This window comes from Pristis pectinata, chromosome 23, assembly GCF_009764475.1.
Source record: "Pristis pectinata isolate sPriPec2 chromosome 23, sPriPec2.1.pri, whole genome shotgun sequence".
Classification (NCBI taxonomy): domain Eukaryota; kingdom Metazoa; phylum Chordata; class Chondrichthyes; order Rhinopristiformes; family Pristidae; genus Pristis; species Pristis pectinata.
The window spans coordinates 17,090,909-17,109,071 of record NC_067427.1 but is presented as its reverse complement, the minus strand read 5'-3'; the positions used below and the strand labels follow the sequence as shown (position 1 = coordinate 17,109,071).

Sequence of the window (18,163 nt, the reverse complement as noted above, 5' to 3'; positions counted from 1 at the left end):
ATTTCCTGCATGTATTTTCTTGTGCAGGACTGGAGTTTTCATAAAGGGGCAGTAAGTGCTGTCAATACCCCTTAAAAGTGGTCATTGGATCAAAAAATGAAGTTCCGTCCAAATGATGTCACCAGCTATACAAATTTATTTAGACTGAAGGTCAACCAGTTCTATTCAGCGTACACCAGCAAAAAAAATAATAGCTACATTTTAGCAATATCCTGCTGACTCTCAGTATTACTCAAAGTGCTTTAAAACCAACATTGTGTAATTATGAAATGCAGCGGTCAATTTGCGAACTATAAAAAAACCACAGAAAACAATTTATCTAGTCATTGCCTCATTGTTTTAACGATGTTGCATGGAGGGGTAAGAGTTTATTGGAACACAGAGGACAAGTCTCCTGCCCTTTGTCAACTGAGAGGAGGGAGAGCATTGGGGAGGAGGGAGAAGTGATAGGGTGGGTGGGGAAGGGAATGGTAGAAAGAAAAAGAGAAAATGCCTCCTGCAACAGTCACGAAAAATCACAGACTCTAGAAATTCTGAACACTAGCACTGCTGAGTCCAGTGGCATATATTCAGCTTTTGTCAGGCAGACCTTCAATTCGAAATTCACAGCGGAAAGGCATCTATTGAAGGTTGTGTGTTAAAACACCACAAAACCATAAGCAAATTCTGTGGATAAACTTGATGTTGCATTTCCTGAATGCAACCACAAAACTCTTCTAAATGACAATTCAGTTGCAACATATCATTTCACTACCTTTCCTTTCTCTGATCTGCCAACATTCTCAATAACAAATACTGAACAACAGTTTGTGTCCATGACACAGTGCAAGGGAGAAGGAAGCAAATGTAAAAGCAGGATTGCAAAGGTGAAAGTGTGATAGCAATACATTGGAGGATGGTGGAGTGAAGAAATACAACTTTCCACTTTCCCTTTCTCCTCTATTTGATGTTGATCATCTTTTTCTAACTTCTGATCCAAGATCCAGAAAATTGAGTCAAATATCATCAGCTGATGCGAGCAAATTCTGAATGGCAGTGTTCTGGAGACGATCCTGACATTGGGTAGTGTCTGTGTGATGCATACATGCTCTCCCCAAGATTACATTTTTGCCCCAGGTGCTCCAGTTTCCTCCCACATCCCAGAGACATGCTTGTTGGTTAACTGACTAAATTAATAGTTAGTGTAGTTAGGTTGCAAAAGAATCAAAGGGGAGTTGTGGGGGATGTGAGAGACAATAAGTTGTGGGGGTACAGTGAATTAAGAGGGCAAGTAGGACCCAATAGGATTGTGCTTCTAGGAGATGGCATGGAGCCAATGGCTGAATAACCTCCTTAGAATGACCTCCTGATTATAACAGACCCACCGTTATTTAACGGCAGCAAGTCGGGATTGCAATTGCAACTTAAGTTTAAGATACCACAAATTGATGGGGAGCATGGATTTGAGACTTGGAAATGCCTCCAGTCTGTTGGCAAAGTTCAGAATTTTGAACACTCTGCAAACATATTTAATGGGAAACAAAATCTTTTGTTTTTTTTATTTCAGATCAACGTACATGGATTAATAAGAACCCCAATAACATAAAAAAAGATGTTCAGCCAACATTAAACAATCATTAATATCCCATAGGGGATATTGATCTGTTGGGCAAAAGCTATAGAGTAATAGGGAGGTACAAAATGGATAGTTCTTTCAGTGGCCAAATACAGGCAAAATGTACCAAATGATCTCCTTTGGTGCTGCACAACTCTATGATCTACAGATAACTATCACTACTGCAGTTTCTTCTTTAACATTACTGTTCAAAGTAATGTAGTGTTCCAAGATTGTTGAGAACAAATATCTGTTCAATATAGATTTAAGCCCCAAGATTAGGAATACAAATAACATACCAAAGTCCTTTCCATTCTCAATCCCAACACTTGGCTGATTTGTTGGTACTAATTTATGCCTATTTTCTGTTCTTTGGCACCACAACCTCTTTTTAAAAAATACTGCACAGCAATAAAAATGTCACTGTAATTACTCCAATATAAACATTCTTTGAATATTAACAAAATAGGTTTTGCAACTTTTGAAATATCATTAAACCTACCATTACAAAACCAAGTACAAAATGTAGAGCTCCAAATCTAAAATACTCCTCACTTTGCTCATTGAGTTACTAACTCTATTCAGCTTTCCAAATTAACTGTAGTATCTTGTCATTCAGTTGGCATGACCAGAAAATACACAGTATTTTGTACACAGAGAAATGAGATCTGGCAAATGTAATCCACATACTTTGGAACTGGTCTGCTGCTCATTACTTATATAAAAGTGTTTGTGGTGAGTGGGTGGGAGAGAATGTTTAAAGAATGCCTGTTAAAAATCTACAAGATCATCAAGTAGTCAAAAAATGGAGATGTAACAAAAATTAGTTTTTAGTGAGGGCAAACACTGCTTGCAAGGAACCTTTTGTTCTTCACAAAGCTGCTCATACGATAATAGTTGTGTATACTTCTGATCTTTCACACGAATAAAGGGTTAATGGTTTTAGTGACAATGGACTCAAATCCAGGGCATTTAAATGCAGATATATTTACCCTATATAGTTTTGGATTCCTCCAAAAGTGGAGGAGTTGTCTCTACCTCTAGCCTATCAAATCCTTTCATAATGTTGAAGATCTTTATCATGTCTCCCCTCATATATTTTAAATTTCTTTTTATTTTTAATATCAGTTTAGGTTTGGGTGGTGGAGGTCAGATCATTAGATATACTTCAGGTAGAGATGGATAAATATTTGAAGGATCAAGGAATTGAGAGGCACGGAAGGAGTTGAGGCCAGCAAAGATCAATCATTATTATATTGAAAGGCAGAACAAAAAATAAAAAGTGTAATATTTTGTTTCTACTGTATTAAAATGATTATGTTGGCAAGATACCAATGTTTAGATAAACAGTCTTGTTTTCCCTTTCAGTACATCTGAATGAAGAGACAAAGAGACAGGACAAATACTGCATTAAAAGGTGGCTATAGCTCTGTCTCTGTCAATCAAGGTACTATAATGGATAACATATCAGTATTGAAAACCATTATGGAAGAGTTGTTCTATTCAAGTACACAAATATGTTTAGGAAATAAATAAAGGTCTTTGAGTTAAATTAAGAATAACTGAAAACACCACTTTAGCATCCAGCAACTCTCAAGCATGAAAGTTAACACAGTTAACTATTTGAATAATAGTTCTAAATAAATGAACAGCTATAACTGAATACTTCCAAAGTTGGTTCCTTCAGAAAGGCTGGGATATATTGGATAGAAATATGCAATTTCAATATTAACAAGTGTTACGTGAAAATAACCCTGTACTGCAACAGCCCACTTTCTCCCCATCATCCACCTTAGCTATCATTCTTTTAATTTATGCCTTGCTCATTTTCAGTTAAAGATCAAAACTGAGGACACAAGCAAATCACATTTTCAAAAAATGCTCAAAACACATAAGAGAACAATCAGTATCAATTTTGACAAAAGATCATTGATATGAAACATTAACTGTTTCATTCTCCACAGATGCTGCCCGATCTACTGAATATTTTCAGCATATGTTGCAAGATTTACAAATATTGCAGTAGTGTTCAAACCCTATCATGAAGATAACAGGACCACTGCATGGCTATTAAGATCTAATTTTTGACAAGTTCTCACCACCAGAGCTTCAATGCTTTAAGGATAGTACAGACCTCAGAGGGATACATTTAATGCACCTGAACCAGGAAAAATGGGGCCCTTGTAGTCAAGTCCATAGATCAGTTGGATGTGCAGTGTGAAACCACTGCTCACACGCATCTGTCTGCAGGATGCCCCAACAAAAAAATACAAGAGGTCATGAATTACAACATTTTTATTTTAAATTCCTCAAAACCTCATCATAATCATTAACTTTTAGAAACACATGAACATAAAAAGGCCATTCAGCTCTTCAAACTGCTCTATTGATCAATAAGATCACGGCTGATCTCTATCGCTCAATACCATCTACCCAATTTGGTTCCATACCCCTTAATACAATTGACTAGAAGTCTAGTGTTCTCAATTTTGTTTTTTTTTGTGATTCCTAACATCAACAGCATTTTCAAAGCCAATAAATCATTATGTGATTATGAATCTAGCAAATCATATGCAATTACCTCCATTCAGCTTTATACACACCACATTAAAGATAACACTTTGATTGGAGAACATTAATATTTTGAATTGTATGGATCTGATCATTTATGAAGACAAAATAAACTGCAGATGCTGGAATCTGGAGCAACAATCTGCTGGAGGATCTCAGCAGGTTGAGCAGCATCTGTGGGAGGAAAGGAATTGTCAATGTTTCACATTCTGATGCAGGGTTTCGACCTGAAACATCGACAATTCCTTTCCTCCCACAGATGCTGCTCGACCCGGTGAATTCCTCCAGCAGACTGTTGATCATTTGTGAAGCAGTCTTTATAAGGAACATTATCTTTCTGTTAAACTCAGTTTTCCTTTGGAGTGGTTTATCAACACAAAAATATAAACATCAAGTCAGTTTTGTCATATTATTATATTTATGATGCCAAGTTCCTTAAAAAAGAGATAGGTACTCTCTTCTCAATAAAACATTTAAAGGGAGGAGGAATTAAAATTTATCATTTAGTAGGAACCATTAATTATTTATAAGCAAGCAGGATCTCTTTGGAATTCAACTAATCAACAGGTTCACATGTCCCAAAACAAAGTTCATAATTTACCCACATTTAGCACATCAGTGGGGTCTAGAAAACAAAATGCCACTGGCATATGTAATCCTATGTACTCAACTCCAGGTAATTCTGCAATACAGGTACAGTGGTCAATCAGCTGCAAAACTACGGAATTTTTTAAAGCCAGTTACATAACAGCAATAACCTCCAGATCCATTGTTATGTCTATGCATGCCACACCTCTGTTATTTTCTCATGTATGTTTATGACATAGGAGGCCATTCAACCCATCGAGTCTGTACCAGCTCTTAGAACAACCCCATCAAGCCCATTCTCATTTCCTTGTAACCTATCTGCTCTCATATACCCATCAATTCTGCCACTGCCCTTTCACCTCCCACCCCACAATTCTGCCAATCAGGAAAAATTTATAGTACCAATTAATCAGAATATTTTTGCATGAGGAAGAAACCAGGACATCAGGTGGGAGGGGGCAGACCCACTTGGTCACAGGGAGAACAAACAAAATCCACACAGACAGCAGAGTTCAGAACTGAACCAGGGTCGATGAAGCTATGAGGCATCAGCATTACCTGCTGTGCCACTGTGCTGCCCTCTCCCTGTGAAAGTTCATGAAAAATGCCACTCAAGGATCCATGCAATCCTTAAAATAATGGAACTCAAGCTTAAACAATTTGAATGATGATGACTTTCTGCTCATGAGGAATTGAACTAACCAGGTACTTTAAACAAATATGTATTGATTTGAAAATCCACAAGTTCATAATGTCACTATTCAGTCTGAATTCAATTGCCATATTCTGCAACCCTGAACTATCATGCTTCTGTTCTTCTTACAGCTTTTTGTTACAAATATCATTTAAAAGTAAAGTTGTCATTAGTTCCACCTGCCTTCCAGAATCTGATGAGAACTTCACAGAGCTGAAATAAAGCATTATTTTTCCAGTGGAGGAACCATCCCACAATTTTTGACAGAATAGGGACAAATCTAAAATCCAGATGCTGATTATTTCAAGTCTCCACGTAGGTCGTGGGTTCATGTTTCATTCTGGACTCCAAATCATAGTCATCATCATGCCAGTCCTAAATGCAATCATGTGCACCACTAACTGGAGCTACTGCAGGATGCTTGAATGGTAACCCTGATGTAAGATGTTGGAAGATTATGAAAGGATTTGATAGGACAGACTGAGAGAACATGCTTCTACTTGTTAGGGAGATAAAGCTCAATGCCATAAATAAGAGCCATTAATCACTCCAACATGTAATTCAGAAGAAACTTCATCAGCAAAGAGATTACAACACAGAACTTGAGATACTACAGGTAGTGGCAGTAAACAGATGATTTTAAGAGAAAGCTAGACATTAGGTACAAAGAAGGCAATCACAGAGGAATAGGGCGAGATGACATGAACACCAGCATAGATTAACTGGGCCAGACAGTCAATTTCTCTGCTCCAAATTCTCTATTTTGCAAAGATGATTGAGTGAGTTATGGGTCAACTTAATTAGAATTAAAAAGCTTATAAATTGAAGATTTCCTTTCAAAGCTTATTAATTATACCAAGAAGATATTCCTCTGGGTGCTCCAGTTTCTTCCCACTTTCCAAAGACGTACAGGTTAGGAAGTTGTGGGCATGCTATGTTGGCACCGGAAGCATGGTGACACTTGCCGCCCCCAGAACACGCTATGCAAAAGATGCATTTCACTGTGTGTTTCAATGTACATGCGACTAATAAAGAAATCTTATCCTAATAATGAAAATACATGCCCTCAACCAGGCTTCACTGCTCCTTGAGTATGCCATCTTCTAGCCAACACACTGCTGCCTGTAAGCACTACTACCCATGTCCTGCACATTAATTTATCCTCAACCAACATAACTACAACAGATGATATGGTCTTTGTCATGTTAAATTTTTAAAAGCATTTGCAGAAATAGATGAGAATATTTCCTACATCACATATTGTCAAATTTCACTAAAGTGCTTTATGGACTGTTAAAATGTGTTGGAAGATGCTGAGGTGTGGAGGACATGAAAGAAATGCAAGCAAATTTTCCTTTGAAGAGCTGGAGCTGTCAGGCTGCTTAAAATTTTTTAACATAGTGCATAAACATACAAATAGAAGACAAGAGAGACTCAATAAAATAAGACATACCAACATTATGAGGGATGAAGTTCAAGTACTAAAACTTAAATACGTATATTTTCCCACTTAACCAACAAATTACAGCAACATTACACATGGAAATACAAATGCAATCATGATTTGATACAAGTACCCTCTGAGTCAGTTATAATCAATGTCATCAATTTCTAAATTTTAAAAAGTTGAATAGAATCACTGTTTACAGTTACCAAAACACTTGCAATAATGTCACAATTCACTAAGAAATTTAACATTGAATTTATACATTGGTGATAAGCAGTGGCCTCCAGTTCTGAGAGGAAATTAAATCTTGCACCTACCCCCCCCCCCCCCATAAAAATCCCTTTTCGATATTAGAACATAGACATAGAACAGGACAGCACAGTACGAGCCCTTTGGCCCACAATGTTGTGCCAACCTTTATAAACCTTATCCGCATTCAATCTATCCCCCTCTCTACTTCACTTCCCATAACCTCTATTCTTCTTTTGACCACATGGTCTCTTAAATGACCCTATCGTATCAGCCCTACCACCACCCATGGAAGTGCATTCCAGGCACCCACCACTGTAAAAATAACCTACTTCTGACATCTCCCCTGAACAATCCTCCACGCATCTTAAACAGGTGACTTCTAGTACTGGCCATTGCCACCTTGGGGAAAAGATGCTGGCTGTCCACTCTGTCTATGCCTCTCATAATCCATATACCTTTATTAAGTCTCTTCTCATCCTCCATTGCTCCAGAGAGAAAAGCCCTAACTCACTCAACCTCTCCTCATAAGACATGCTCTCCAACCCAGGCAGCATCCTTGTAAATCTCCTCTGCACCCTCTCCAAAGCTTCCACATCCTTCCTATAATGTGGTGACCAGAACTGAACACAATATTCCAAGTGTGGTCCAACCAGAGTCTTATAGAGCTGCAACATTACCTCTTGGCTCTTGAACTCAATCCCCAGGCTAATGAAGGCCAGCACACCATACACATTTTAAACTGCCCTATCCACTTGTGCGACAACTTTGAGGAATTTATGTATTTGGACCCCAAGATCTCTGTTCCTCCAAACTGCTAAGAATCCTGCCATTAACCAATCATTCTGCCTTCAAGTTTGTTCTTCCAAAGTAGACTTCACACTTTTCCAGGTTGAACTCCATCTGCCAGTTCTCTGCCCAGCTCTGCATCCTGTCTAAATCCCGTTGCAACCTACGACAACCTTTTTCACTATCTACTAAACCACCAACCTTCATGTCATCTGCAAACTTACCAACTCATCCTTCCACTTCTTCATCCAAATCATTTATAAAAATCACAAAGAGCAGGGGTGTCAGAACAGATCCCTGCAGAACACCACTAGTCACCGACCTCCAGGTCAAATACTCCCCTTCTACAAGCACCCTCTGCCTTCTATCAGCAAGCCAATTTCAAATCCACACAGCCAATTTTCCATGGATCCCATACCTCATGACTTTCCGAATGAGCCTACCACGGGAAATCTTGTCAAACGCCTTGCTGAAATCCATATATACCACATCCACCGCACTACCTTCATCAATTTGTCTTGTCACTTCCTCAAAAAACTTTATTAGGCTCATGAGGCACAACCTGCCCTTCACAAAGCCATGTTGAGTATCCCTAATAAGACTATGCTTCTCCAAATGCTCAAAAATCCTGTCCCTTAGAATCATCTCCAATAGTTTGTCCACCACTGATGTAAGACTCACTGGTCTATAATTCCCAGGATTATCCCTTTTACCCTTCTTGAACAATGGAACACACTTGCCATCCTCCAATCCTCCGGCACCACTCCCGTGGCCACGGAGGACTCAAAGATCATCATTAACACTCCAGCAATCTCTTTGCTCACTTCCCATTGTAACCTGGGGTATATCCTGTCCGACCCCAGGGACTTATCTATCCTAATGCTTTTTAGGTAGCTCCAACACTGCTTCTTTCTTAACCTCGACATGCTCCAACACATTTACCTGCTCTTCACTAACCTCACATTCATCTAAGTACCTTTCCCTGGTGAACACTGAAGCAAAATATTCATTTAGGACCTTCCCTACAGACACATTTTCCCCCCTTATCCCTGAGTGATCCTACCCCCATCCTAGTTATCCTCTTGTTCCTCACAAATGTGTAGAACACCTTAGGGTTTTCCTTAAACCTACCTGCTACCTTATAACTCTCAAGAGCCCTATCTATTTTTTGCTTCCTAAACCATAAATATGCTTCCTTCTTCCTCTTGACTAAACCTTCCACCTCTCTTGTTCAACCATGGTTCCTTCACCCTACCATCTTTTCCTTGTCTCAGCAGGACAAACCTATCTAGAACTCCATGCAAGTGGTCCCAAAACAACCTCCACATTTCTGCGGTGCATTTACCAGAGAACATCTGTTCCAAATTTACACTCCCAAGTTCTTGCCTTATACCATCGTAATTTGCCCTCCCCCAATTAAATATTTTCCTACAATATCTGCTCTTATCTTTGTCCATGGCTATGCTAAAGGTCAGGAAGTTGTGGTCATTATCCCCGAAATGCCCGCCCACTGAGAGGTCTTTCATCTGACCAGGTTCATTGCCTAATACCAGATCCAGTATGGTCTCTCCTCTAGTCCTCTACATACTGTTTCAGGCATCCTTCCTGTGCACACCTAACAAATTCTGCCCCATCTAAACCTTTTGCACTAAGGAGGTGCCAGTCAATATTAGGGAAGTTGAAGTCACCCACGCACGACAACAACCCTGTTATTTTTGCACCTTTCCAAATTTTGCTTACTTATCTGCTCCTCAGTGTCCCGACAGCTATTTGGGGGCCTACAGAATACTCCCAATAAAGTGATCGCTCCCTTCCTGTATCTGACTTTCACCCACACTGACTCAATAGACGATCCTTCTATGATGTCCTCCTGTCCTGCAGCTGTGATATTATCCCCAAGTAGCAATGCCACCCCCCACTCCTTCTACCCCCTTCTCTATCCTTTTTGAAACATCTAAACCCCAGATCCTCAAGCAGCCACTCCTGCCCTTGCAACAGCCAAGTCTCTGTAAAGGCCACAACATCATAATACCATGTACTGATCCATGCTAGTTTAAACCCTCCCCAACAGCTCTAGCAAACCTGCCCAGAAGGACACTAGTCCCTCTCCAGTTCAAGTGTAACCCATCACTTTTGTGCATGTCATACCTACCCAAGAAGAGATCCCAATGATCCACAAATCTGAACCCCTGCCCCCAACTCTTCAGCCACTCATTGATCTGCCTTATCTTTCTATTCTTTCCCTCCCTGGCACGTGGCACAGGCAGCAACCCAGAGATGACTACACTTGAGGTCCTGCTTTTTAGTTTCCTTCCTAACTCCCAATACTCGCTCTTCAGGACCTCATCCCTTATCTTACCTATGTCGTTGGTGCCAATATGCACCACCACCTCTGGCTCCTCCCCCTCCCCCTTATGAATTCTGTGCACTCGATCTGAGACGTCCCTGACCCTGGCACCTGGGAGGCAACATAGCATCTGAAAGTCTCGTTCTTGTCCACAGAATCTCCTGTCTGTCCCCCTAACCAATGAATCCCTATCACTATTGTATTCCTCTTCCCCACCCCTTCCCTTCTGAGCCACAGAGGAAGACTCCGTGCCAGAGACCTGGCTGCTGTGGCTCTCCACCAGTGATTCATTCCCCCCCCCCCCAACAGCAAGATATACTTTTTATCCAGGGAAACAGTCACCAGGGTATCCTGTACTGACTGCCTATTCCTTTTCCCTCCCCTAATGATCACCCAACTACCTACATCCCGCACTTCAGATGTAACTGGAATGATCCGGAGTTCATCCAACTGCAGCACCGGCTCCCTAACACAGTCTGCAAGGAGCTGCAGCTGGACACACTTCCTGCAAGTGTAGTCATCAGGGACACGGGGGGGGGGGGGGGGGGGGGGGTGGTCTCCCTGATTTCTCACATCCTACAGGAGGAGCACACTTCTGCCCTCACTGCCATTCTCACTGTTCTACACAAAGAAAACTACAAATAACAGAGAAAGAAAGAGAACCTACCAGAAGCCTCTGCTCATCTACTCCGCTTATATTGTTATATTGTTAATAATTCTACAATAAACGAGAATTCAGATTGATTCAGGTTTCAACCCTGGATATAACTGATCACAAACTTTTGAGCTGGTTTGTTTGGCTGTTGAAAGGACATGGCTGCCATCAACGACCATTTCTGTGATCATGAGATTTCTCCTTACCGTGTTCCACAAAAACATTGAAATGTTGAGCTCCATGTTTGGCTGTTTCTCTCCTTCCTCCTTTGATGAACTGCAGAGCAGTTAGAGTCGGCCTCCTTTGGTCCGCAAGAACTTTGCCTGGTTGTTGCCCCATAAATTAACTGACTCCAGGTCCAAGTACCAAAAAAAAAACTCATTTAAAACTGAGAACGAGTAGGATACGAGGAGGGTAGGAGCAGAAAAGGATAGTGTTAACCTCTCAGAATAGGAACAAAATTGGGGGCTGAGGATTCAGGTAGTGGTATGGGTGGTGGGGGTAAGGGGGAACAGAGCGAGCTTACAGGTTGGGTGTCAAAGGATGAAGTGCAGATAGAAATCATAAATTAGGGGTCAAGGTGCTGCAATAAATTGGGTACAGGGAGAGGGCTCACGGGCTAAAGGCTATGGGCAGAGAAGGGTCACAGAATTGGGGTCAAAGTTCCAAGCCCAGAGGGGAGTGTTATTGAGAACCCTCTGAGTTCCCTTACGGGGCACTATTTCGGGCCGACTCCGTTCCCATCGGCTCCTCTTCACTCATATTTCTCTTCTCACACCTCGGAGAGGCAGGGCTGAGAGGAAGGGCTGGGGGTAAAACTTTCCTGAGATGGAAGCCGCCTCCACTCGGTCTCCTCACTCAGCTAGAGACACCCGCCATGTTTGGGGTAAACTGCGCTCAAAACGAGGCCACGCAATGCCCGTGGCGTCATCGCGCAACCACCGCCGCGCTTGTAAGGGGGCACCCGCCAGTTGTCAAGGTCCAGGTTTCAATGGGTCAGGTATCGTCTCTCATGTGTGACTTTTAATCTAAAATTCAAAATGAAAGGTCATAAACTAACTTTATAACTTTCTAAAATGTTTCTTCTGCTGCGGGTGTAAAATCACAAATCTTTGAAGGTGATAGGACGTGAGGTGCTGTGAAGAGTTGAAAGCACATGAGATCTTTAGTTTCCTGAAGAGAAAAATAGAGCTTTGAAACAAATATGTCATGTTAAACTTTTCTTCAATAAATCACAGATTAAGCCCCAGTGAGAGTATTATACCCAATACAGGGCACGGGAGATTTACCAAGTTAGTACCAGTGATGACGGATTTGCTCTGGGAACGGAGAGGGTGAAGAAGAGATCTGATTCAATCAAAATCACGAAGTTTCTTTATTCATTTCTTCGATACCATCACCCTGCCCTGCAGCACGTTAAGTAACTCGCTGTTTCTATTATTTCTCATTTCTGGCCTGGATTTTTTTTTACCAACTATCTGAAAGTCTGACCTTTGAATATCAACCCTCGTCAATACCATCAGGTAGTTCTTATCTAATCTATTAAACTCAATTTGAACATCTCTATCAAATCTCTCAGCAGCCTCATCTCTTAAGAGAGCCACATGATATTCTCCAGTCTCTCCACGTATCTGAAGTCCTGCTTCCTTTGGGTCATTCTGGGAAATCTCCACGGAGAGCTTGACATTCTGTTGTTCCATTAAAAAGCTGCAACCGTAGAGGGTTGTTCAATAATTGAATGGCAATTATACCAAGCTTGGGTTTAAGACCAATGGTTGCCGAAGGGTTTAACCTTCCTGCCTGCCAACTGTGTGGTTCCTGGAATTGGATGTTTCCTGTTGTGAAAAAACAGCATTCTTTTCTATTTATCTGATAATATGCTCAGGGTCTGAATCAGGTCAGCAATTAATCTCAATAGATTATCACTTCTTTTATTTTTTATATATAGACCATGATGAGAATGTGGTTTTTGTGGTTTGTGCCTTGCACCATTACTCATTGATTAAATCTTCTGGTGCTTCATTCACTCTTTGTCTATCTTGCTTCCTTCCTTAGAGAGATTGACAGGCAGAGACAGAAGCAATTTCCTTCAGCAAGGAAGTCTCAAACTGATGTACATTGGATAAGAGGTTAGCCATTTTGAGGAATAATTACAATCAGAGAATTGAGAATCATTGGGATTCCTCACCCAATTGTTGAATACATACATTGCTGAATTTCATAAATTTTGGATTAATAAGAATTTGGAAATTCTGGTTAAGATTTCGACAAGGTAGAAGATCAGCCATGATATTAATTAGCTCAAGGGGCCAAATAATATTCCTTTTTCTTGTACTGAGATTTTTCCAAACCTAATGATCATCATGATTCCGAAAAGAATTTAGTTATGATTCTGAGCATAGGAGCAAAGTGTGAAGAAACAGGAAAGAAGGAGAAAACATATTATGAGTGCAAGCTAGACATTAGAGATTTTGTCAGTATGTAAAAAGGAAGGCTGCGAACAAACACTTGGTATCTGTCTTCATGGTAAGAAACACTAGAGGCATCCTGAATATGGTAGAGATTCTGGGGCAAAAGGTAGGGAGGAACTTAAGAGTCATGGCCACAAGGAAAATGATACTAGGCCAACTAATGTAATTATAGAATCATAGAGCACTACAGCACGGATACAGGCCTTCAGCCCAGTGAGTCCATGCCAACCATGGTGCCCACCCATCTAGTCCCAATTTCCTGCATTTGGCCCATGTCCCTGTAAGCCCCACCCCTGCATATTACCTATCCAAGTGCTTCTTAAATGATACTATTGTACCTGCCTCAACCACATCGTCTGGCAGCTTGTTCCTTATACTCACCACCCTCTGGGGAAGAGACTGCTACCATCCACCTTATCTATGCCCCTCATGATTTTATAAACTTGTAAAAGACCACCAATCATTCTCCTATGCTCCAAGAAATAAAGACCTAACCTGGCCAACCTCTCCCTATAATTCAGGCCCTCTAGTAATCTTTTCTGCACTCTTTCCAGTTTAACCACGTCTTTCCTACAACAGGGTGACCAAAACTGTTCGCAGTACTCCGAGTGCAGCCTCACCAACAACTTATTCAACTGCAACATAATGTCCCAACTCCTATACTCAGTGCCCTGACTGATGAAGGTCTGTGTGCTAAACGCCTTTCTCACCACCTTGTCTAGCTGTGACGCTGCTTTCAATGAACTATGCACTTGTACTTCTAGGTTCCTCTATTCTATTACTCTCCCTCGTGCCCTACCATTCATAGTATAAGTCCTACACTGGTTTGACTTACTAAAATGCATCACCTCACAATGATCTGTATTGAGATCCATTTGCCACTCCTGGGCCCACTTCCCTAAATGATCAAGATCCCCCTGTAATCTACGAGAACCTTCTTCACTGTGCTTCTATCCCACTGTGATAAGACTATTGAACAGTTCCTTTATATGATGAGATGGACTCTGACCTCACGATCTACCTTGTGACCTTGCACCTTATTGTCTACCTGCACTGCACTTTCTCTGTAGCTGTGACACTTTACTCTGTACTGTTATTGTTTTTACCCGTACTACCTCAATACACTCTGCACTAATTCAGTATAACTGCACTGTGTAATGAATTGACTTGTACAATCGGTATGCAAGACAAGCTTTTCACTGTACCTCGGTACAAGTGACAATAATAAACCAATACCAATACCAAAATCCACATCGACTCTTCCTAATCAGACTCTGTCTATCAAAATGCTGGTTGATCCTGTCCCTCAGAACTCCCTCCAGTAACTTTCCTACGACTGATGTCAAACTGACCAGCCTGTAGTTGCCTGGCTTGTCCTTGCCACCTTTCTTAAACAACAGAACAACGTTAGTCATCTTCCAGTTTTCGGGAACTTCACCAGTAGCTAATGATGAAGCAAAAATCACCGCTAGGGCCTCCGCAATTTCTCCTCTAGCCTCCTGCAAAGGATGCACTCGGTCAGGTCCTGGTGATTTATCCACCTTAATGTGCTGTCAGGCTGCAAATACCTCCTCCCTGGTAATACGCAGGTTCTCCAAAACATCACCACTAGTTTCTCTTATCTCTTCAGCAACCATCATTTTCTCCTCAGTAAACACCAAGGATAAATATTCATTAAAAATCTCACCCATCTCCTGACATAGGGTGCCCTGCTGATCTCTAAGGTGACCTACTCTCTCCCAAGCTACCTTTTACTCTTTATATAGCTATAGAACCTCTTGGTGTTTTCCTTAACCTTACCTGCCAGATCCATCTCATACCGTCTCCTTGCCTTCATGATTTCCCTTTTAAAGAGTATTTTAAATCTTTTTATAGTCATCAAGGTATTCACTTGTCCCCAACCTCCTGATACAATGTATGCTTCCTTCTTTTTCTTGACCAGAGCCTCGATATCTCTCGTCAGCAAAGGCTGACCGGTTTTTTGAACTGCTTTCTAGGAACTTAAAAGAAGTGGCTCAAAAATCATGGATGCATTGGACATGATCTTCCAAAATTCCTCAGTCTCTGGAAAAGTCCCAGCGGAATAGAAAACTGCAAATGCAACTTTCCTTTTTGATTAAGAAAGGGAGACAAGGCAGAATACCACTGACCAGTTAACCTTACATCTCATTGGAAAGATGCTGGAAGCAATTATTATTATTCTTATGCAGTCCCTCGGGGGCAAGGATGATTTCCTTTCACTCCACGGTCCTTATCACTTCACAAAGTTAAAGGCTTTTGTTAGGTCAAAGGTTGCAATGTTTAATGTTTGATTCTGCTCCTACTATATTCTCTGGAGTTGTAGTTAGGTGATTATCTCCACTATACTCATTGATGGACTGGATTACCCCCCTACTCGGAGTGTAGTTTTCAGCCACTGGAAGCAGGTGGTGAATGGGAACCTTGTGATGACTTTATCCATGGCATACAGCAGAGAGGCTCCTCTGTAATTGCCACTATTTCTTTTTTCCTTTCTGATTGCAATTAAAGCCTCTGAGGTCTTCTGGAATGTTGTGCACTTCCCAGATGAGGGAGATGAGGCTACAAACTTGTGGCAGAAGTTTCTCTCCCAAGTTTTAGAATTTCAAAAGCAATATCATGTTTTTGACAGCTGGTTGGTCTGGAATAACAAGATCAGACTCCCGGATACTGTGTTGTAGAATGGAACTCAAAGACACTCACATCAACGACCAAGTCTTGGTTCAGGGGTTTTCCTAAGCACTCCTTCCAGCCGGTTGCCTTTCTCTTTAATAAGCTTTCCTATATTTTTAACTGTCTACAGGTGGACCCTTGGGTATTTGGGCCATTGATGGACTTGACAGCATTGAAGAATCCATCATGTTATGATTATTGACCAGTTGCTGGGTTTCCTGTTTTGCTTCCAACCACCCTCTGTACTTTGGGTCACATTTTGTTCTGTTGCATCTCAGGCATCATATGAGTGCAGAGCTGTTTTCTTTCCCTTGAGGCATTGAGTTCCTAATTCAAGAATACTTTGTGTGATGTTTAATTAGCTTCTGGATCTCCTGGTCATTCTTATCAAAATATTTCTGGTGTTTTCTGGTAAAGAAGCAAAGAGTCTCTTCACCAGTGCCAGCTTTGGTGGACTTCAGAGCTGACCAGGTACTGTGTGCTCCTGTTTGTTGGGAGCTATCAACTTGTTTGTGAGATGTTGTTTGTGGGGCCCGTGAGACCTTCTTGCCACAGTATTTTGTTGTTTTGGGGCCAAGTTAATGGAAATGATGATATGGATTAGGTACTGGTTGATCCAGCAGTTGTAGAACCTGCCATAACATAAGTGATGCGAACATTCTTGCAATCTTTTGCTCAGATTATGACCTAATCTAATAAGTACATGCATTCGCGGTTTCCGTGAAGTCTTGTGCTCTTCTCTCTGATGAAAGAGGTGCTAGAAATGAAATGGGTGTGTTCCAAATATTTTGTCAGGAGAAGGATTCCACCAGAGTTGCTTTCCCTGCTCTTTCCTTGGCAACTTATAGACTCTGGTATTGAAGTGTCCCAGGAGGAACAGTCTGTATCCCATTGGGATCTGGCCAGGGTTTTTCAAGGTCTGGACAGAGCATGGTAATCCATCATCAAAGAGGTAATAACAGGACAACTAGAACATAAGAACAAGAGATTTTTTTCCAGAGGGCAGAGACTGAGCAGCTGAGAAAATGATTTAGTCTCCTCTGTGTAACAGAGCAACTATTAATTTATTTTTGATGGGTAGCAGATAATCCACTATATTGTCTCATTCCAATTCAAACCCTTTTCTTCAGGAAAAAGCATGAAAGTGTTTGTAAAGACTGAAACAGTAACTGAGACAACATTAGTATTGGTACATTCCCCAAATGCCCCAGTAAGAACTATCAAACCACTGACCCTCTAACCTGAGTAAATGCTGGCACATTCGCAAGACCTCTCTAATGGCATATTCCTAGGATCCCCTCCCTGGCACCCCTCCCCACCCCCCCAGCTCATATTTGAGGTGCCAGTAAATCAACCCTCTTGGTTACATCCTCAAAGAACTCGAAGAGATTTGTCGGACACAACTTCTCACACACAAAGCTGTGCTGACTGTCCTGAATCAGACCCTGTCTCTCCAAATGTTGGTAGATCCTATCCCTCGGAATCCCCTCCAGCAATTTACCCACCACACTGACCTGTAGTTTCCTGGCTTGCTTTTGCTACCCTTTTTAAACAATGGTACCACATTAGCCATTCTAGTCCCCCAGGAAGAGGTCCAGTGTTCAACCCTTATATCTGTTCCCTCTCGTAACTTAATCTTCAATCATTTGCAATAACTTATCTTTATTTACTCTGCCTAAATCATTCATGGCAGGCTGTTGAGTAAATAGCAACATGGTCCTGAACCTCATTAAATTTGAGTTCCCTCCCAAGTACTCCCTTGTCCCAAAAACTGCAGGCTACTAAAAGGTAAAAAAGAAAGTCTTGTATCTTGTGCAACCTCAAGATATCCCAAAGTGCTAAGATTCCACAGTCAACAATATGAAAGTGGCTCTCTAAATTTAGCCTGGCTACCAAATTGTTCTCATCCAATCCCACTGTTATTCACTGAGATAATGCATTTTGAGGAAGAAGGTAGGACAAATATAATTTCCTATTCCCCAGTCTTTCCACCCCACCCCACCCCCACCCCCAACCTTGCTTTCCTGCCAAGACGCAGCATCCAGCTAGAAATTGCAACTCTCTTCA

General features: G+C 41.2%; 1 protein-coding gene across 2 annotated transcripts in view; it reads right to left on the bottom strand.

The window, feature by feature from the left end:
- The window catches only part of abl1 (c-abl oncogene 1, non-receptor tyrosine kinase), a 130,758-nt gene extending 118,925 nt beyond the window's left edge, over window positions 1–11,833 (bottom strand). The window contains exon 1 of one of the 2 annotated variants that reach the window (XM_052036797.1): window positions 11,141–11,833. In XM_052036797.1, the coding sequence (XP_051892757.1) occupies window positions 11,141–11,273 (133 nt within the window). In that variant the 5' untranslated portion in view covers window positions 11,274–11,833. The remainder of the gene's footprint in view (window positions 1–11,140) is intronic. The other variant, XM_052036798.1, reaches the window with a different exon arrangement.
- Window positions 11,834–18,163: the final 6,330 nt, after the last annotated feature.